General features: G+C 35.6%; 3 protein-coding genes across 10 annotated transcripts; 2 read left to right on the top strand and 1 right to left on the bottom strand.

Moving 5' to 3' along the window:
- The first annotated feature begins 491 nt into the window (after positions 1–491).
- LOC145069018 (TMV resistance protein N-like) lies at positions 492–3654 on the top strand. Of its 5 annotated transcripts, none has more exons than XM_079015992.1 (5): positions 492–1095; positions 1607–2624; positions 2722–3039; positions 3147–3209; positions 3303–3654. In XM_079015992.1, the coding sequence occupies exons 1-3, from the start codon at positions 896–898 to the stop codon at positions 2926–2928; spliced, it is 1425 nt and encodes a 474-aa protein (XP_078872118.1). In that variant the 5' UTR covers positions 492–895; the 3' UTR covers positions 2929–3039; positions 3147–3209; positions 3303–3654. The 5 variants fall into 5 exon arrangements, with proteins under 5 accessions (XP_078872118.1, XP_078872117.1, XP_078872115.1 ...); XM_079015991.1 differs by having other exon boundaries at positions 3286–3654; XM_079015989.1 differs by having other exon boundaries at positions 3144–3209.
- A 130-nt stretch (positions 3655–3784) lies between these two features.
- On the bottom strand, positions 3785–11188 carry LOC145069020 (uncharacterized). Its single transcript, XM_079015993.1, has 14 exons — positions 11055–11188; positions 9862–10004; positions 8971–9213; positions 8459–8547; positions 8209–8361; positions 7796–7940; positions 7373–7613; positions 7038–7229; positions 6734–6973; positions 6065–6659; positions 5698–5960; positions 5167–5311; positions 4962–5068; positions 3785–4286 (listed from the first exon to the last, which is right to left on the bottom strand). The coding sequence occupies exons 6-10, from the start codon at positions 7903–7905 to the stop codon at positions 6309–6311; spliced, it is 1134 nt and encodes a 377-aa protein (XP_078872119.1). The 5' UTR covers positions 7906–7940; positions 8209–8361; positions 8459–8547; positions 8971–9213; positions 9862–10004; positions 11055–11188; the 3' UTR covers positions 3785–4286; positions 4962–5068; positions 5167–5311; positions 5698–5960; positions 6065–6308.
- LOC145069021 (uncharacterized) lies at positions 10636–13763 on the top strand. Of its 4 annotated transcripts, none has more exons than XM_079015996.1 (6): positions 10636–11413; positions 12538–12590; positions 12693–12729; positions 12827–13082; positions 13203–13265; positions 13362–13763. In XM_079015996.1, the coding sequence occupies exons 1-3, from the start codon at positions 10674–10676 to the stop codon at positions 12710–12712; spliced, it is 813 nt and encodes a 270-aa protein (XP_078872122.1). In that variant the 5' UTR covers positions 10636–10673; the 3' UTR covers positions 12713–12729; positions 12827–13082; positions 13203–13265; positions 13362–13763. The 4 variants fall into 4 exon arrangements, with proteins under 4 accessions (XP_078872122.1, XP_078872121.1, XP_078872123.1 ...); XM_079015995.1 differs by having other exon boundaries at positions 13176–13265; XM_079015997.1 differs by having other exon boundaries at positions 11287–11413; positions 13176–13265.
- The last annotated feature ends 7317 nt before the right edge of the window (positions 13764–21080 follow it).

Here is a 21080-nt window from a genome sequence, read left to right as displayed (position 1 = left end):
GTTGCTATTTTCCGTAGAAAACCCCCCTATTTTCTAGTAGTGAAGTCAGCCAAAAGTTGGACTAATTTCATGTTTACTCCCTGTGATTTTCCAAATATAGGAGGTTTAGTTCTAAAGATTTATTTGTTGTTGTGTTCATCCATATTTCCTAAATGTAAATAACATGTTTTGAGGGAGATAGAGTCGGTATGTGAATAAGCTCTACTTAACTCTATTTATTTCATCTATTACATATTCCTGGCTGAAAATTAGTAATAAGGTAAGTAGAGTTAAGTAGAGCTTATGCATACACCGCCTCTATCTTCCTCAAAACATGTTATTTACGTACATTTCGGAAATATGGATGAACACAACAAGAAATAAATCTTGTGAACTAAACCTGCTATATTTGGAAAATCACAGGGAGTAAACATGAAATTAGTCAACTTTGGCTGACTTCTTCAGTCAACCATTGCAAGTTGCAACGTAGCTTCATAAGCAAATGCATCCATTCAATCCAGGCGGCCTGGTCGGGGCATTTGAAATTTCTTCATTGGCGTGTATTACAGATAACCCACAAAATGTATGTGTAATTCACACATTCCTAATTTCTTTGCAGTTATTTCTTAAGAATCTGTCTCAAGAAAACCTTTAATGGCGTCTTCTTCAACTTCATCCAATCAAAAGAGCTTCAAGTATCAGGTGTTCTTAAGCTTTACAGGAGACCTTCGTTGATCATCTTTATGCTTCTCTTAAGCAAAAAGGTATTCATACGTTCAGGGATAACGAGGAGCTCGAGAAAGGAAAACGGATCGATGAGCTCTTCAAAGCCATTGAAGAGTCGAGGTTCTTTATCATAGTTTTCTCCAAAAACTATGCATCTTCTTCTTGGTGCTTGAAGGAGATCACGAAGATTATGGAATGCCAAGATGGGAACCAACAGATTGCTTATCCACTCTTTTATGGTGTGGAGCCCAGCGACATCCGCCATCAAACTGGGCCAGTTGGAAGAGCAATCGCCAAACATAAGGACAACGAACAAATTAAGAAATGGGAAAAAGCTCTGGAAGATGCAGGCAATCTGGTTGGGTGGGACCTTAAAAACATTGCTAATGGGTATAAATTCCTTCCTTCATCATATCTCTGCAAAAAACTTCTTTCGTTTTTGTATTATCATGTAGATGGGTCATCAATATTATATTGTATATCTCTAACTCAAAGTTGCATCTTTTATGTAATGATAGATTTTTCTTTTCTTTGGTGTCTGGGTATTTCTTCCTTGATTTATGAAGTATGGGTTAGATTTGTAGTTAGTATTTAAGTTTTAGAAACAATATGCTTATAAATACTAACTATTATTGAAATCGTTTCCTTCAAATTAAAGAGGAATATGTGCATTTTTGCATTGATCTTTGGTGTCTGGGTAGAGGTATTTCTACATCAACAATTTTTTTTTTCTTTTTCAGTTGAGCCTTATAAACAAAGCATCAAACATTAATCTTCTTATTTCCAACATTCTAGATGGATATATATTTGTGAAACATGAAATATATGTATGGTATAGTGCTGAAACTAATTGATCATGTGGGATCTTGAGCAAGCTACTTAAATATTGTTTAATCTACAGGCATGAAGCTGAAGCCATCAAAAAAATTGTTGAAGAAATTTCATTGAAGCTAGGTTCCATTCATTTGGGCAATGATGAACATCTAATAGGCATGGAACAGCGGATGCAAGCTTTGGAGGCGTCTTTGGGGATCGGATTGAAAGATAAAGCCCGGATGATAGGGATCAAGGGGATGGGAGGCATTGGGAAGACGACTTTAGCCAGAGCTATTTTTGATCAAATATCTTCCCATTTTGAAGGTAGCAGCTTTGTTGCTGACATAAGAGAAGTTTCAAAAAAGAAGGGGTTGGAGTCATTGCAACAACAAATCCTTTCAGATGTTCTTAAAGATGAACGCATTGTGGGAAGTGTTAATGATGGGAAAAGAATCATGAGAACGAGGCTACCCTATAAGAAAGTGCTTCTTGTTCTAGACGATGTGGATGATACAAAACAGCTCGAGGCGTTAGCTGGTGATTGGTTTAAGGATGGAAGTAGAATCATCATTACAACAAGAGACGAGAAAGTGCTGCTGTCACATCGAGTGAATGAGAAGTGGATTCATGATGTTGATTTCTTGTCGGATGAGGAAGCAATTCGCCTCTTCAGTTGGTTTGCGTTTAGGAGATATATTCCAGATCAAGGGTACGAAGAGCTTGCAGCCCGAGTAGTACATTATGCTGATGGTCTTCCCTTAACGATTAGGGTTTTGGGTTCCCATCTGTGTGGTGAAAATAAGGATGTATGGAGAGATCACAAGGAAATCTTCTTAGATGTTGCATGCTTCTTGAACGGGATTTCTCATGAATTTGCAATTAGAATCCTTGAGAGCTGTGGATTTCATGCTACATATGGTTTAAGAATTCTTGAGCACAAATCTCTCGTAACGATTTCAGATGGTAGATTGGGCATGCATGATACAATACAAGAATTGGGCAAGAATATTATTCGGCGAGAGCACCCCCACCCCCATGAACTCAACAAACATAGCCGACTCTGGAATGAAGAGGAAATTGTAGAATTATTGTCTGATGATGAGGTAAGGATCGAATTTATTGCAAGCAACATATTTTTAATTATAGGTACTGCAGCCTCTGACACAAGTTTCATGGTGACTGCTTTTGGATCATATTTAGGGTACTGCAACCTCAACATGTACCGGAATGCTGCTGCTCTTGCTGCTGTGTGAACTGAGTCCTGAAATTATCATCCAAAAACTTGGAAACCTGAAGAAACTTAGATATCTTTGTGTTTTGGGGAACGATAGTGACTGTTTCCCTAGTGACTGGAAGTTTGATGAAATGAAACCCTCCTTTCCGAATTCGTTACAGTATCTGATATAGGATAAATACCCTGGTTTCTCTTTACCCCACACATTTCGAGCAAAGAATCTTGTTGGACTTGAATTGACTGGAAGCAAAATCACACAACTATGGGAAAGTAGAGAAAGAAAGGTACAATGGTTGATTCATTGTAATGTTTTTCGTCTATTTGTTGGTCGATACATCAATACTCTGTCTAACTTTTGTTCTTTTTGCATATGATATAATCTCTTAAGAAGCTCAAGTTCTTCCACCTGAGTAGTTCAAACTTGAGGACCCTTCGGGAAAAGGGGGAAACAAAGGTACAGTGGTTGATTCATTGTAATGCTTTTCGTCTATTTGTTAGCGGATACAACAATACTCTATCTAATTTTATAGGTTCTTGAGAAACTCAGGTTCCTTGACCTTAAAAATTCGAAGGTGAGGACCCTTGACCTTGGGATGACTCCCAATCTTGAGAGGTTAGGTCTTGAAGGATGTCATGATTTGAAAGAGATTTATGCGCCTGTTGGATGTCTAAAAAGGCTTGTCTACATAGATTTACGTGGTTGCCCATGGTCTGTATCTTTTCCTTTTGTTAAACAATTGGAACCACATGTGCTTCTTAGTCTACCTGTGTTAGCTGTGAAAGTGGATCCCTTGGAGGATTTTCCAAAGGACCACACAAACAATCTACGATTTACATTTGTATATTATAAAGAACCACCTTTGTCAAGAGAAGGAATTGATTATAAGACTGTTTTTCTAGATCTTCAGCCTTGCACAAAACTTGAGAGTGTTTCAGGAAGCATTTGTGGCTTACAACATCTAAGAGAAGTTAAATTTCAGGGCTGTATTACGGAGGTTCCTAACGACATTGACCAGTTGAAAAGCTTGGAACAACTCATTTTGTTGTCTACACACGTCAAACGTCTTCCTGAGAGTGTTTGTATCACTACTAGAAAAAGGTTAATAGAGTACGGTTGAAATTATGAATATAGTACGTACATAGCAGGCGTACTAGTAGAGGGGTGTATTAGATTACATGCATAATAAAGTACGACTATTTAACCGTATTATATGTATCCTATACCATCCCATACAATCATCTAGTACGCCATATATAAACTTCTAATACACCAAAACAACCGTGTCTCAAGTATCATCTAATACGCCATATATACACATCTAATACACCAATAAACAACCGTACTTGATGTCTTATTCATTCCTATTCCTGGCTTTGCATTCCAGCCTTATTCCAGCCTTTTAAGCAGCCTTTCCAGCCCATTCTGGCTTTGCATTCCAGCCTTATTAATCAGCCAATTCCACTCCATGGATGCTGCGGAACACATGGATCACCATTCCAACTATTCCAACTGAAACAAACTCTTTAATTTCTGCAAAGCTTTTACCATGTGAATTGTAACCAATTGATCAATCTCTATAAAATACAAACCTACTATATGATTCCATTCCAATCATAAGAAGTGGGACATCATTGATCATGTTTTCATTTTAAGAAACAGAAAAAAAAATTACAATAACCATTTAGTTCATTAAACATAAAAACATTAATATTCTTTCAGAATTCAGACTACAGTCTATACAATCTAAAAGTTGTATACCTAGTTCATTAAACATAAAAACATTCTTAAATTTATTAATGTCACACCTCTGACCTCTATTTACCCTTTGTGGCTAATTCAGTGTATGCCTACAAAAACAAGAAAACTTAGGATTCAAAATCTCAAATAACTTTTAATGAAGAAAACTCAAATTATTGGACATTCATGCCATTAACAACTTCATCTATAGCAATGCACGGGTGAAAACTTCTCCACAACATAAAAATATGAGCAAATACAACATGAAATACAAGGGATGTTTGTGTACCTCCATAACAACAACCTCCCTAACTTGAAATTTGCAAACTTCCACAATAAAACACAAAATATAGCATCCTACTTTTATATATCTCATTTTCCATAAAAAAACTTTCGTCCAATTCCTCACTAGAAAATGGTTTTTTGAAAAACATAACCAATTATAACAATGTATATAGAACAACTAACCGTTAACTTGAAAAAGACTTCACTTTATCTCCAAAAGTTCTCAACCAAGTTTTAATTCGTTCGTCCAATTCCTCACTAGAAAATGGTTTTTTGTCCTTCCAAATGTTCTACAAACAAATTAAGATAAAAAATTTGTTATTTAACAAAGGTGAGCTTTTAGTACAATAAACAAAAATGCAAAAAAAATAACTAACAATATACTTACATTCGGAAATCCATGTTGTCGAAAAAGTACAAACTCATGCATCCAGTTCATAACGTAGTAACCACACTCCCAATTGGACAATTGTTGATTGCACTAAAACGATTATATACGTATGAGATTGGAATAGTCTCTGAATCTTTTGGTCCTGGACAGAAAATTTCAAAAGGATCAATGTGATTGAAGATTACACAGAAGATGAATTGAATTTGGGATCTAGAAATCTTTTCTCCTATTCATTTTTCTTTTTTATTTACAGAAGGGTAAAATGGTCATTTACTCATTTACTCACATAAAGAAAGTTGATATTATATGATTATATCTTGTATTTGTGAATCGGTTACTTGAATATTTTTCTGAAAGAATGATATCTGAAGAGACATTAAGGAGAAATCATGTCATGCAAAGAAGATATGAAAAACAGATAGAAAGAGTTTACTAATTTACAAATAACATTAACCACTTGTTTTCTAGCCTCAGATAATCAAGAAAAACAATGCATGTTATGTGGAACTGAATTTTGACAAATATTACCTGAGGAAAACGTCGAAGAGCCAATCCTAAGTTCCTTATGATGAATAAATCAACAGTTACTATTTCAAGTACATAAGGCCTTTGTACCTTAACAGCAACCAAATCCCCATTTTCCTTTAATCTACCCTTATACACCTTCCCAAGTGAGGCTGCTGCTATAGGAGAAGTTGTGAGCTCTGAATAGATGTTTGGTGAAAGTGTATGATGAGATTATTTTGATGCAGTGCTCGGTAGATTCTCAATTGGAATTGATGATGTTCAACCTGGGGATGATTTGAATCACAACACAAACAAAATCATTTCACAAGGGAATAAAAAATGTGATAATTTCATACCCGATTTAATAAAGGAAACCTGAAGTGCCAACCTGGTTGCAATGCTGCTCAAACTGACAGCCTAAACTACCAACATGGCATCATCAAATCTAACATCATAATAGCGAGACTAACAAGTTCCCTTTTGTTATCTGAGGTTCCTAATGTGGTCATGCTAATCAATTTGTATCATAATGTACAGTGCAAAATGACTATTTTGCCCATTTGGATGCCACCGGAAAAAGAGTTGATTTAGATCAACATCCTGAGCTTACAAAGGGTATTGGGTTTCAACTGTTATAGAGAAAAATTTGTGTCTTCCGCCATATCAGTTGTCTTATCTTGCTTCAACGCAGCAACCACTATCGGTACTAATTGTTCCGACATCTCAGTCATCAACCTATCTTTGATCTTGTCATAAAAGTTGGTATTCAACATCCTCGTCTCTAGCTTTTCTTGCATCTGTTCAACATTGGGTAACTCATGTTCTTTCTTTTTTCTTTTATAAATCATTGATTGCTTTAATCCGATATTATGACCAACTGTCCTCGTGCGACCGGAATGTTCCCGTCCTAGTACCTCTGCCAGTAGATCAGACCGAGGTCCAAGCTCCAACACTCCTTGAGATAACAGAATATCTTTTTGGATCTATAAAAATGCAAACAATACAACTGTAAGAGCAGTTTATTTAATAAAGAACTTTTCAAAGGCCACTATCTTACAATCTTATCTACTAGAGGTTCGGTCTCTGGCGTTATAACCAACTGCCCCGATGCATTGCGTTTTCTCCTGGCATAGAGAAAATTCCTTGCCCGCTTGCTTGATATATTGTGGCCTTTTATTGTTACACCAGATGTTGCCTCTTCATCCCATTTGCTTTCATTACCACGATACCCGCTTGGGCCCAACCGAGGATGGTTCTTGTTTTTATTTGCTGCCTCCCTTCCTTTTCTTCTTAATTCCTTTACAAATGAATTGTCCAATTAGAAATAGTAAAACATAATAATATTATAAACTCAAACAGACCTCAAATTCTTCCGTGGATTTTAGAACAATAAACTTTTTCCACATTGCTTTATCAAGGTACGGGTATTCTTTTACTGGATTGACACCTTTTTCCCACAACTTAAGAAGCGCCGACTTGTAGGCCTTCCATTGCGTGTTGCAATCTCTAAGTACTTGTGCTTTATGATTATCATCTCGTATATGCCAATAATTCTGCTTTTTTAAATAAAAAATGAAGATAACAATTATTAGGTAAATGATATGATACAACTTGTATGATAGAAGAGAATAACATGGCAGGAAATTGTGATTGCTACTATTAAATGATATCAAAAGTGTGTTGAAATGAGTTTTACCTTTATGTTCAACCACAATTGATCCTTGTCACATTGATCCACTAAATCCCAACTATCTATAAGGATATAAATCATCTTCCTCGTAGTCACTCCACGATAACTGGTGAACTTAAAGCGGTTAGGTCCAATAGCTCTACCGAATTGATCAAACTCAACTGTTAAATTTGATAGATATTCTTTGGAATGATCTTTGATCAATGTCACACTTCTCTTTTTCTTTTCTTTACTGTCCATTGTATGCCTACAAAAGCATAAACACTCATATAATTAATTCTAAGAGTCTCGAACACCAAAAAAAAACCAAAATTTTATATAAAATTGAAGATGCCCAAGGTAAGTTTATGCTCTTTTCAAAACAAATTCAATGCTTTATGTACTCTTGATTCATATATTAACTCAAATAATGTTTGTTAATATGTATACCTTGCTTCGAGATGTTTCGTTTTGGGTTTATCAACACTTCTTTTTCTGGTTTTTCTTTCTACCATACGGATCCTCCTGCTCTTGGTTGTTTGCACTAGTACCTCATCCATATGTGATGGTAAATTTCCAATGTATAACCTCAGACCTGTTGATAAGAAAATGAGCATAAAAATGATCATAGAAAATAATGAGGGTAAAGATATGTTAAAGATTATGACTTAATCTAACTAATGAGAAGATGATGAAATAATAATCGATACCCCACAGCTAAAGGCACTTGAAGTGAAATTGAATCAGTCACATATGCAAAACTTGCTACACAATTATCTTTAGAACACACACACACATACATTTGAAACATGATACATTTAAAGATGCCACATGGGTTTAGAGCCAATTGGGTGTTATCTTACTTGAAGTTTGCTGTGATGATGAAGTATCAGAAACCTTAGCTAATGAGCGATATTGGACTTTATAATAACACGATCAGCAACAAAAAATGGGAATTGAAGACCTTTGCCTCGTGGTGTCTCCATGAACATTGAATCACCATAATTAACCCTGTCCTGATTCCATACAATACAGGTTACTACTATTATGTCTGAAACTAAATTACCAAATTACCTCTTTAACATGGAGTTCCATAAAGAAAAATGGACAAACCTGATCTGATCTCTCTCTTCTTCTTTTAGATGAATGGTGAACTTGTGATTCTTCTTCCCTACGAAATGCTGATACTGCAGCTCTCACAGCTATAAGCATATATCTTGGTCAACATTTGATGAAAAATCTTGCTTTTCTAAATATTGGTTTCTATATAATTAAGCAATAAATGTGAACTTTAACAAAATTATAATGTCAAAATCGAATAGTTATAGAGGAGGATGTGTGATCATTGAGTGGTTTTGAAATATTCTTAATATGAAATCTGCACTCAATGGATGCCTGATTATAGGAACATTAGATGGGGCTAATATTGAAATCAGGAAGGAAGTTGGAGAGGACAATTTTTTCTTTTTGGAGCAACAGCAGATGAAGTTCAAAACAGAGTCGATGATGCTTTCTAGGGTTATCAACCAGAAATATGAAGTAATATTTCGTACACAGAGAAGACATTGTCATAAACACAACATTAATCAACGAATAAATCAACTACACCCAAAGTCCGAGCGTACCTGTAAACAACGTGAAAGAAGGAGGCAGAAGCGGCTGTATGCCGGAGTAGGAGACTTCGTCAGTCTCGTCGACTGGAGACCGGAGGTGGAGGCGTCGTCAACCGGAGGCGGAGGCGTCGTCGACCGAAGGCTAAGGTTTCGTATAAACAACTCTAAGTAATAGATCGAAAATGGCGATGAATTTGTTTGGTCATATGCCGGAAGCGTCTCAAAGGGAGAAAGCGTCTCAAAGAATGAATTCTGCTGCGGGGCTTAATCAAATGAACTTATTTAATTTTTTATTTCAAGTATTTTTACTCATAAAAATATCCTATTGAATTTAATTGCCTCATGGTATTTTCTTCCCTTGTACTCGACATGGAATAAAAGTTCATTAATTGTATTTAAAAATAATCTATAGAGTACACTGTAAAATATAACCTACAAAAGATTCATCCTTTTTACAATAATAATCTAAAATTTCTTATTCTAATTAAATTGGAAAAGTTATTTTGTTTATGACCTTTGGTTATAACAAGCTTTCATTATGTTTAATACAGAAAATAAAACAAAAATTTTAAAGAAAAATCATTTGAATGTAATCTGTTCATTCCATTTGACCATTTTTATGGTCCAAACTTTGCATGTAATCTATTGAAACTTGACCCTCATCTGGTTATTGGTTTTTGATGTTTGGTAATTTTTTAAAATAAACCGATAACAAACCTAAAATAATAAAAAATAAAAATAAAAAAAGTCACTTGTGTTACCCCACAATTCTTCTTACAAAAAAGGATGAAAATACAGAAAATAAAAACGATAAAATACAGAAAATAGTCAAGTGGCTGAATCAATAAACTGAACAAGAACTGCTACAATTATTATTATTAAAAATTGAGGGGTAATATTGACCTTTTGGCACAGTTAGTCTACAAAACTGCAGCTTTCTGAAGGATGAGGGCAAAATGGGAATTCGATTATTGCTTGAACTGGTTGCCCAAACCTTGGGTCATTCCTAAGCTCTGTCCAAGATCGCCCATTTGTGCTTTCATGGCCTATAAAGGGGCAAAATGGTCAAATTAAAAATATATTACCCCAAGGGTAAAATTGTACTTTTATATCATCATACAAACTTGTACACTTTTTTGATGCACATCTCTATATGTTTCTGTTATGTACCTCTCTTTTCTTTTCTATGACAAGAATGGAATCAGTCATTCCATTCCCCTATCAATTCCATTCCTTTGAGAATAATGGTTTTATATCATCATACAAACCTGTACACTTGTTTCAGTAATTGTAGTTTTTCAACTTAATCTGTCTTTAAGGAGTGTCTTCACTTGTTTGAGTGCAAATTCTGTGATTGGTTTTGCTTCTCTAGCTCCTTGGTAGTCAACAGGAGGTTTTCCAGGGACAAATACTTTAATAGTTGAAAACAGGATCAAAGTTGTAGCAGCAAGGATAAAGGCATTAAAGTTGGATTTCTAACTAAAGAGGAAGTTGATCATGTTTATGTATTAGTCGTACTTAATCAAAATGGGGGCGTATTTTTTTAGTTATTTGATTTTGTTTCTAGTACATCTCATTGCCGTATTAGATGCTGCAATTAACCGTATTAGATGCTGCAATTGTGTGTATTATATTTATTTATCCCTTTATAATACGGGTTTTTTTACAACCGTATTAGATGGGGGTGTACTCTATTACCAATTTTCCAGTAGTGTATGTTGAAACATCTGAAATCTCTCAACATTAGTGATTGCCAGCATCTTGAAGAGTTGCCGGAGAATCTTGGTTTGTTAGAAAATTTAATGGAGCTGAGTTTATCGACTACAAGTATTCAGCGTCTTCCTGATAGTGTTTGTATGTTGAAAAATCTGAAATCTCTCGAACTTGGAGATTGCCAACATCTTGAAGAGTTACCGGAGAACCTTGGCTGGTTAGGAAATTTAGAGGAGCTGGTGTTCATTTCTATAAATATTAGACGTATTCCAGATAGCATTTGCATGCTGAGTCATCTGAAATCTCTATACTTTGACTCTTGTGGACGCCTCGAGAAGTTACCCGATGATATTGGGAAATTAGAGAGTTTAGAGATGCTGTACCTGGGACAATGTGAATCTTTACGAGATATTCCAAACAGCATCTGTAAGATGAAATCTTTGACTCTTCTCTATCTCCGCGAATGTAGTCAAGTTGAGAAATTGCCAGAGGATTTGGGAAACCTAAAGCTTTTACAAGGGTTAAATATAGCGTTTACAGGAATAAGTCACCTTCCACACAGTATTTCCTCGATTGATGACCTACTTGTTTGTGGATCCATATCACTTCTTCAGTCTTGTGCTTTTACAACCGATATATATACCCATGAAGAATTTGGACCCTCCTGCCGCATACAGGCCATGGATAGCACACTGGCACGCACAGAATTAAGGAGCCAGTCCACACAGAAGTATCTTACCAGGTATTTTCTTCTTCTTTTTTTTTTTTATTAATTTTCTTATATACTTTAGTAAATCATGGAGTGGTGTGGAATATTAATCAGGGCTGTACATGGGTCGGTTTTGGACCCCACTGTCGGTTTATGGTTTTCAGAACCTAATAGGGTCGGTTTTTGTTCAGTTCGGTTTCTTGGTTTCTGGAGTCGGTTTTGGCGGTTTTTCGGTTTCTTGAGTTCAACTCATATACTCATGGGTTCTAGGTTAAAACCCACGGATTTTAACCCATTTTCCGGAAATGCACAAAACCATCATATCCTAAAGTTGTGGTTAATTTATAAGCTTTTGTGTGCTTGTGTTGGAGTGAGTTTTCCAATCGACTTGTAGCAACTTCTTGTCCAACAATTTTTCCTTTTATTTTTGTATCAATCAATTCTCTTTTAATGGGCATACGAATGTCTGCACATTCAATTAATCACGAATCATTAGTAAATGTATCAACCATCATTAATTCAAACACATGCACGCATCGATCTGATGAAAAACCAAATATGAGGATCAAAACTCGACTATATATACAAACAAAAAAAATATTATTTTTATTTTATGAGTTGTTTTTCATACCTTTGATCTAATTGGAAGCAGTAATCGACTAATCATTGATTTTCATTTAAGATTTTGAATGAACTATGCCTTTGATCCTTATATCCTTCCTACCTAATAAATGAATGTTTTTTGCCATATGTAATCACCTAATTCAATATGCCACATGACATTTTTTTAATTTTTTCAAAACCATTTAAATCCACTTGGCAATTTGTGGTTTTTTTGGCTTTGTTATTAAATTAAATTATAAAAAAATCTAATCTAAAAATATAATAAAGAAGATAAGAAAACTTAAATGTCTCCATAAATTTTCAATAATTTGTCAATCAATGTATTAAATTCAATTTAAATTCAAATCAACCTTTCGAATTGAAAAATATAATTTTCGGCCAATCCCTTTTGAATTCACGATAATTTGTAGAAACCTTGCAAAAATTGGTTCATTCACAGCTAATATTGATATTCTTTCCAAATTCAATTTTATAAATTATTAATCATGTAATCTTTAATAAAATATATTAATTTCCTTTATGTACTGATAAAGGGAGGACAAGGAAATATTAATTGAAGATAGTGATGAGGGTACACCAGGAGGAGGTATTTTGTTTTTTTTTTTTTTTTTTTTTTTTTTTTTTCAAGTCAAGTTTTTTATTGACCAACATGTATGTATTCTTTTGTCACATCTTGTATGTATTTCAGAATCTTCAGAGTATCTGTAGAACCAAGAACTCATCAGGTTTGTGTACATTTTCTTACGCATGACATGACAGGCTGTACAGTATTTGAGAAGTAATCTAGTGTTTGGTATGGTATTTTGTTGGTTTATTGAATAGATTCTTGGAGAACTTCATGTCTGCAGCAGAACCAGAAGATTTCGAAAATATGCTCCAAGTGATCACCTCCTTTCAAGGTGACAACAATGGTTCTTCAGAAATGAGTGAAAAGGAAACTGACATGATTATTAAGATGCTAAAAGAAGAGCTCCAAAAGAGGTCTGAAATGACATCATCTTTCAACACCCAAAATCCAATGGAAACAAATAGGAGTAATATTCCACAAAGCCAATTGACGAATCCAGACATGCGTGAGGTATATATGCTATTGTATAATCAAAAAGCATATTAACAGATTGTGTATCAATTGACATTTGATTAACTGATGTTTGTTTTATTGACTGGAAAGATGACACCTGACATCAAACTCTCTCAGGAGGATGCAGAAAGAGCCCAACAAGTCATGTCGTCTTTGTCACCGGAGACCATCGATAGACTGGTAATTAAACACTATTTATATATTCATGCATTTATTGTTTCTAGATTTTTGGATTTTGGATTTTGTTTTATTAAAGATGTGGTGGGGTTGTTACAGATAAAGTTGGCTGATCGAATAAAAACAGCATGTGAAGGTGCTGTAAAAACCAAAAATTGGCTTCTGGGGAGGCAGGGGTTTCTTATGGTCGTATTTATGCTTCTTTTTGCAATCTTTCTCCATTGGCTTGGATTCATTGGCAATTAGAAAAAAAAGAAAAAAGGTAATGGAAAGACATGTAAAAACAGTCACTTAATTAATGCTCTTGAATTTAAATTTTGGATAGGTAAATCCTGGGCATGCGTGGCTGGATTTTATGAATTATTTTGGAACAATGAGTCAACCTGTCAATGTTTTATATACTTTCATGACCTTATGTAACCTATATCAAAATATATTTCAATTATTGTATGATGCATTATGATTAAACATAAAGATATTTATACACTACATCTTGGAATCCTTCTCTATTTCTAATACTAAAATAAGGAAATTGTATCGATATCATATGAAGCTCGTTGCCTCTTTATCACTTCTAAACCATGAAGCTCATTGAGATTTGGTTCAGACCAATTTCACTCCAAGTTTGAGGTGGTTTTAGTATAAACAAAAATATAATAAATAAATAAATAAATTTAGGGAATTTTGTATTGATAACAGCGAGGTTTATTTATTCTTACCAGTAAATGTACTTTATTTTCTTACATATTGCTATTATTAGCAAAAAACAAAGGAAATATGTTGCTATTATAGGTTACGTATTGCTATTGCATGTAATAAAAAAAATATAAGCATGTTGCCAGCGTTGGAAAATATATATAAGTACATTGCTATTATGGTTAAAAAGTAAAATATATTGTCGTATTAGTATAGCGAGTAAAGTACATTGGTATTTCCAGTAATTTGTCTATATAGATTTTACAGTGTAGCAAAATTGCTTATGATATTTTATTTATTGTGCCAAATTATTACGTTTGGAGGAGTCATCAACAAAGATTATTTTTTAACATAAAAAATTTTGGAAAGAACAAAAAAAACTAATTTGCAATGAAAATTTTTCATTTTAAAGAATATCCAATTTGTCTTGCTTTTTTCCTGAAACCCGAACCCAGAAAATTGTTAGATGAAAAGCAAACAACTTTCCAAACATAATATCTATTCAAGATATTGGATTACTTGGGATATTTTGAACTAGTCTACAAAAAAAATACTTATAAATTGTTCCACCAAGTTTCCATTTGATTTCCACCACAAGAACCAACTTTTCCTAGTAATAATCCAATTTCCTTAGATCCACACCTTTGGATTACAACATTTAGTCCATATCCCCTCCCCATAAAAATCAAACCCCAAAAGCATCTAATATCAACTAACGTTATATGCCATATATACCTCTCTATAACCAATGATTATATACGTGAACTGTGGGAGGAGTTGATGGAGCGTGTGGTAGGAACCATGTGGGTTGAAGAAACGTGAAATTCTAGGAGAGATATCGAGTTTGAAGAAGCGGCTGAAAGCAAAGGTTTTTTAAGAAAATAGTTTTTGGTGGTGGAGATAGCATGGGGTAGATGTATGGGAGAGATGATCCCAAATAGAAGGAGATAAGAAGCGGGGGGAAGAGGGGAGTGTAAGAGTTGAAAACGGAGTCGTGGGAGGTTGAAGATGGAGTGGGATGGAGAGGAGCAGAGAAAGGCGGAGAGAGGGGTGTTTCTCCCTCTAAAATCAAATTTAGGTGTTCGTAAATTTTCTCATCCAAGAGAGTTTTGATTTTGATTAGATGCTGAAATGTAGGTTGAGCTTTGTTTAATATAATTGTCTATACAATTGATAATGCATTACATGGTGTCAAATAAACAATAGTTACTTGAAAAGATAAGTATGATGCTATTATTCGATAACAATATAAGTATGTTGCTATTATTGATTGAAAAGAAAATAATGGTGCTATTATTTGTGTAAAAGAAAAGTATATTGCTATTATTTGTTAAAAAAATAAATATGTTGCTATTATTTGTAACAATAGATAACTTCATTGCTATTAGTGGATTAAAAGGTAAATATGTTGCTATTATTGGTTGAAAAGAAAAGTATGTTTTTATTATTTTAAAAAAGATAAGTTCATTGCTATTATTGGAATGAAAGGTAAGTATGTTGCTATTATTTTTTTTAAAGATACTTATGATGTTATCGTTAAAAATTTGTAGTCATTAAAAAATACAACTTTATAGATATATAAATTTTTATTATTAATATAATAAACTCCTAAAGCTTCCTATAATTTAATTTACTTCATGATTTATAGCATTAGAATTATCTTTTTTCAAAATTTATACGAAACAATTATTTTGTATTTTACCAAATTTATTTAAAATATACTCTAATATGTATTAAATATATAGAGCTCCTATAATAGATTAATAAACAAAATAACCTTAATAATGTAATATTATTATATATTTCTTCAATTCACTATAGACCTCATTATACATTACATGTTTAACCTTCTAATTAATATTTTAACAAACAAAAAAAAAGCGTAAAACTACATTATGAAAAAATATATTATCTTTGTACAAAAAAGATCTTTTCAACTTTTTTAATATTATAGAAATGTAATGTTTATTTTAATCTTAATTTTACAAAAAGTTAAAATAAATATATTATAGCAATTATATTAGAAAAAGTTGTAACACCTTGTTTTCCAGGTATTCAATTTATACCATTGATATGAGAATTATTGGCAAAATGGGTCCCTTGTAGCAACTGAGGGAAATTTCCATTGACAGGAACACAATGCGTCCATTAGCAATGCTATACGTTCTGGACGTTACATCCATGCAAGAATGCAGTGCGTTCTCATCCTGGACCAAACCCCTAATTTTTAGGGTTTGGACTCTATTTAAGCATCTTTATAACCCATGATCCCCTCATTTGTCAACCTCCATTTCCCTTTGAGCCTCATTTCGAAACCCTAACCCCTCTAGGGAAGATTTAACCCACTTTGTGTGTGTGTTTTAGTGTGTGTTGGTGAGTCTCGAGGAAGAAGAGTCTTGAAGAAGGAGCTTTGACCAAGGGAGAGCATGTAGATCCAAATTCTACTCATTATTTCCAGCTTCATTAAGGTATAAAGCTTAGAACTTGTTCATTGCATGCTTAGATCTAGTATCATGGGGTTTTGTTCACTTTTTAGTCCCATAAATAAGATCTAGTTGATTTCTTCTACTCCAGAAGTTAGGAGTTGTTTCTCTTGATGTTTCTGAGATCTCTAGTCCATAAAGTTAGCATATTGATGATTGAGGATCAACCATTCATGAGTTTAAGTCCATCTAGTGAAAGTAAGATGCTAAATCTAGGGTTTGAGTCCATTTGAGCCATGCAAAGGAATCAAGTTAATAACTTTGTGGTTAAGGATGTTGGCTTAGGACTAGATTTGAAAATTTAGCAAAAGAGCTTAAGGATTAGGCTATTAATGGAATGAAATGGAGTCGGTTGAAGAAGGCAATCTGTCCTCCTAGGAACGCTATGTGTTCTGAACGTAATTCATGCATTCTAGATACTATGCGTTCTCACGCTAGGTTGACTCGGTTGAGTTTTTGACTTTTGACAAAGTTTGACCTTAGGGTATTTTGAGTTGTAGTCTGAGTTTTGGTCACTGTTATTTGTTAAGGTGATCAATAGAGCAGTTTTTGGAGCAACGTATTGTTTCAGTTTTTTCGCCTGTCTATGAGGTGTGTCTCCTCACTGTATCTATGGGTCGAAGGCACCAATGCCGACCCATTACTTTGTTATAGAGGATGCTGGTTATCTATACGATATATGTAAGAAAGACCATGATTTGGCCCTTACCTATTTTATGGAAGACCAGGATTTGGCCCATGGCTATTGTATGGAAGACCAGGATTTGGCTCATAGCAATCGTATGAAGGACCAGGATCCTGCCCCTGACACTTGAATGTAAGACCGGTATTTGGCCCTCGACATTGCAAGGAAAGACTATGATCTGGATCATAGCAATTTACTTTATTATGTATATTATGTGGTATTTTGGGAGAACTCACTAAGCTTCTGCTTACAGTTTATGTTTATGGTTTCAAGTATTTTTGGTTCGAAGGAGAAGGGCCCAACTAGATTTCAACGCATCCACCCATATTTTGCATATTTTTATGATTTGGATTTTGTACTCTGATGTTTATTCTCACACTGACATATTTTATTTGGGAGTGTTTTTGAATACTCAATGGTTTCTGGTTAAATTAAAATGAAAATTTTCTCACTATTTCTGGGTGGTTACAAGTTAATCTCAGTGCCTTGGTTTGAGGGATTCAGACACACTTTATGGTGTGTCAGAACTCAAACTGAGGAAATGATAATCTTTTCAAAAGAAAAAGAAATCGAATTTTTTGAAAAAAAAAGATTTTTTATTAAGTAAACAGGGTGCGATGCATGCAATCAGTCGAGCTCAAGTAAGTGGTTCCTAAGTACCCATATTTATGTATTATGAGTAGTATGCTTGATATGTGAACTGCATGTTAAATCAGGGCTAAGGATAGCTTCAGGAATAATATGTTAGAATTACCTGATTTATGTGATTCCTTATAGCCTAGGAGGATTGATTGCTATGTATTACTTCGAATTGATATCGACTCATTTAATTGCTAAATGTATGCTTTCAAAGTTGTATACGATTAGGATTATATATCCCTAGAATGATCGATTTAGCCTTATTGCATGTTCCTTTTTTGGTTGTGGAATTAGGTTAGAATCATCATTTGACAGTCTATGTGATCCCATTTTATGTATAACTTGCATACATAAGGCAACCAACGGTGCTGATTTTGGTTCTTAGTTTGTGAGCGATGAGAGTTGAGGATTCTTAGGAGAGCCTAGGATATGTATGATGTTTAGCATAAGATTGGTATATAGTCCTAGTATGGTGACTTAGAGAAATCAAGACGATTCTTGAGGAAGGTACAGATAGGTATGGAAGATAGTATTGGGTTTGTACTACTGGAAGCATAAGATTTATAATTGAGACAAGGATAGACCTGGAGATTCTAAGGAGACCCGAATAGTGAGAATCCCCTCGAGTCTTATGTTGATTGTTTCTATGTTGTGTTTTAGTTTGAGGATGGCGGTGATTACTCGAGGATGAGGTTCTAGTTCAGGTTTTGGCTCAAGCACAAGAACAATTGATGAGAGGCTGTGTGAGCTTATTGCAACAGAGGTTACTCATGACATTTTGGATGGTACCACTGTGATGTTTGGTGATGTTTGGTACCATCAAGGAGGGTATCATAGAGATTATGGAGGAGTTGCTAAGGGCTTTTCGGGTCGAGGTCATTGCGAGTCAGATAGGAGCACGAACTCTCTCATTTCAAGAGTTCAAGGCGTGTGGAGGTTCTAAGTTCTTTGGGGCTAAGGACACATAGCTAGCCGACATTGGATCGCTGACATGGAGAATTCTCATCGGACGAGCTTTTGTCCTGAGGAGGCGAAGGTAGGATTTGTATCATGCTTGTTGAGGGATTAGGCATGTGACTGGTGGGATGAGGTTGGTCGAGCTATAGGGACGACGATTGTGGCAGTCATGACTTGGTAGGATTTCGTTTCGAGATTCCAGATGGAGTTTGCACCGGCTATCAAGTTGGCGAGTGTATTCTAGAATCTTCACCAGAATACTGATACTGCAGCGGAGTTCACTGCCAAGTTCAGGGAGACGACTCTTTTGGTTCCCCAATACGCCACATATGAGGAAATGAAGAAGAAAATATACCATGCATGTTGAGGGATAATATCTGGGAGTTCGTGAGCATTTCGGGGTGCAGGACCCTGAATGGTATGATCAACAGGGCCTGTAAGGAGATTGAGCTAGAGCTTCAAAAAAAACATAAACCAAAGCAGGTACAGACAACAGTAGGCCAGGCTAAGAGGTCTAAGACTTTCGATTCACACACTTAGGGTCAGCAGGGTCGGGACCATTGTGGAAAGTACGGAAAGCCGCATATTAGGGCATGTTGAGCGGTGGGTCCAGGATGTTTCAGCTGTGGTCTGTGGGGCCACGTTAGTAGGGACTACCCCCAGGATGCTCTGATTTGCTTCCATTACAGTCAAATCGGACATAAAAAGGCCGATTGTCCGAGATTGATGGGAGGGGCAGTGGCGACGCCAATACCAACCACATTGAGGATTACGGATGGCCGCCAGGGCTAGATAGAGGCACATGTGGTGAGGAGCAGGGCATTTCAGCTGACCACTGATGAGGCCTGTGCAGCGATGTGGTTACTGGTACATAACTGATTCATACATTTTATTGCTTTCTTTATTCATATGCTCATGTTATATCTGATCTTGTATACGGACCTTTCCGGTCAATGGTATGATTGCTCATGTTTTATTTGATTCGGGAGCTACCCGATCCTTTATATATCTTGCGCTTAGCAAGAAGTTTAGTGATGATCCCAGGATTCTGGATTACCCATTGGAGGTCGATATTGTTAATGATCATTTCGTGAGTGCTTCGAGGATTCATCGTAGATGTGTCCTGCACCTGTTCAATGAGAGGTGCTCAATTGATCTGGTGTCGATTCCTCTGCGAGGATCGAAGGTTATCATCGAGATGAACTGGTTGGGCCACAAGGGGGCCATGACTGTGAGCGCCAGTTAGTGAGAGTTCGAACCCAAAGTAGTGTAGAACTAGTTATTCCTTGCGACGTTCGGACCTCGAGTTTCAGGTGGGGACTTAGAGCTTCTGTAGGTGTCACCTTGGAAAGGTATCATCTGGTTTTGGAAGCAGGAAAAGTTAGGCCCCCGATTTATTGGTCCATTCAGGATTTTTGCCCGGGTAGGCAAGGTTGCATACCGACAGGATTTATCTGATGATTCGGTAGTGATTTCTTTGGGTAATATTCAAGTGGATGAGTGCTTGAACTACATGGAGAGGATGATTGCGGTTCTTGACAGGAAGACCAAGACTCTGCGTAATAAAGTGGTGAATCTGGTGAAGATGCAATGGCAGCACCGAGAGGGCTCTGAGTGAATGTGGTAGCAAGAAGATGAGATGAGGAAGCACTACCCAGACTTATTTGCAGCAGCAGATATCGAGGACGAATTCTAGTTTAAAGGAGGGAGAGTTGTAACACCTTGTTTTCCAGGTATTCCATTTATACCCTTGATATGAGAATGATTGGCAAAATAGGACCCTTTTAGCAGTTGAGGAAAATTTCCATTCACACGAACGAAATGCGTCCATTAGGAACGTTATGCGTCCATGCAGGAACGCAATGCGTTCTCGGTCAGGACCAAAACCTCAATTTTTAGGTTTGGACACTCTTTAAGCATCTTAATGACCCATGATCCCCTCATTTCTCTACCTCCATTTCCCTTTGAACCTCATTTCGAAACCCTAACCCCTTTAGAGAAGATTAACCCTATTTGTGTGTGTTTTAGTATGTGTTGGTGATTCTTGAGGAAGAAGAGTCTTGAAGGAGCTTTGACAAATGGAGAGCTTATAGATCCAGATTCTACTCATCATTCCAGATTCATTGAGGTGTAAATCTTGGAACTTGTTCATTACATGCTTAGATCTAGTATTATGGAGTTATGTTCACTTTTTAGTCCATTGAATGAGATCTAGTGGATTTCTTCCACTCCAAAAGTTAGAAGTTGTTTCTCTTGATATTTTTGAGATCCTTAGTCCATAAAGTTAGCATATTGATGATTGAGGATCAACTATGCATGATTTTAAGTCCATCTGTCACACCTCCAAACAAGAACGAC

The sequence above is a fragment of the Lactuca serriola genome, chromosome 8 (genome assembly GCF_051521515.1).
Source record: "Lactuca serriola cultivar US96UC23 chromosome 8, Lser_US96UC23_V15, whole genome shotgun sequence".
Taxonomy (NCBI): Eukaryota; Viridiplantae; Streptophyta; class Magnoliopsida; order Asterales; family Asteraceae; genus Lactuca; species Lactuca serriola.
The sequence above is the reverse complement of the archived record's forward strand: the minus strand, read 5'-3'. Positions and strand labels throughout refer to the sequence as shown.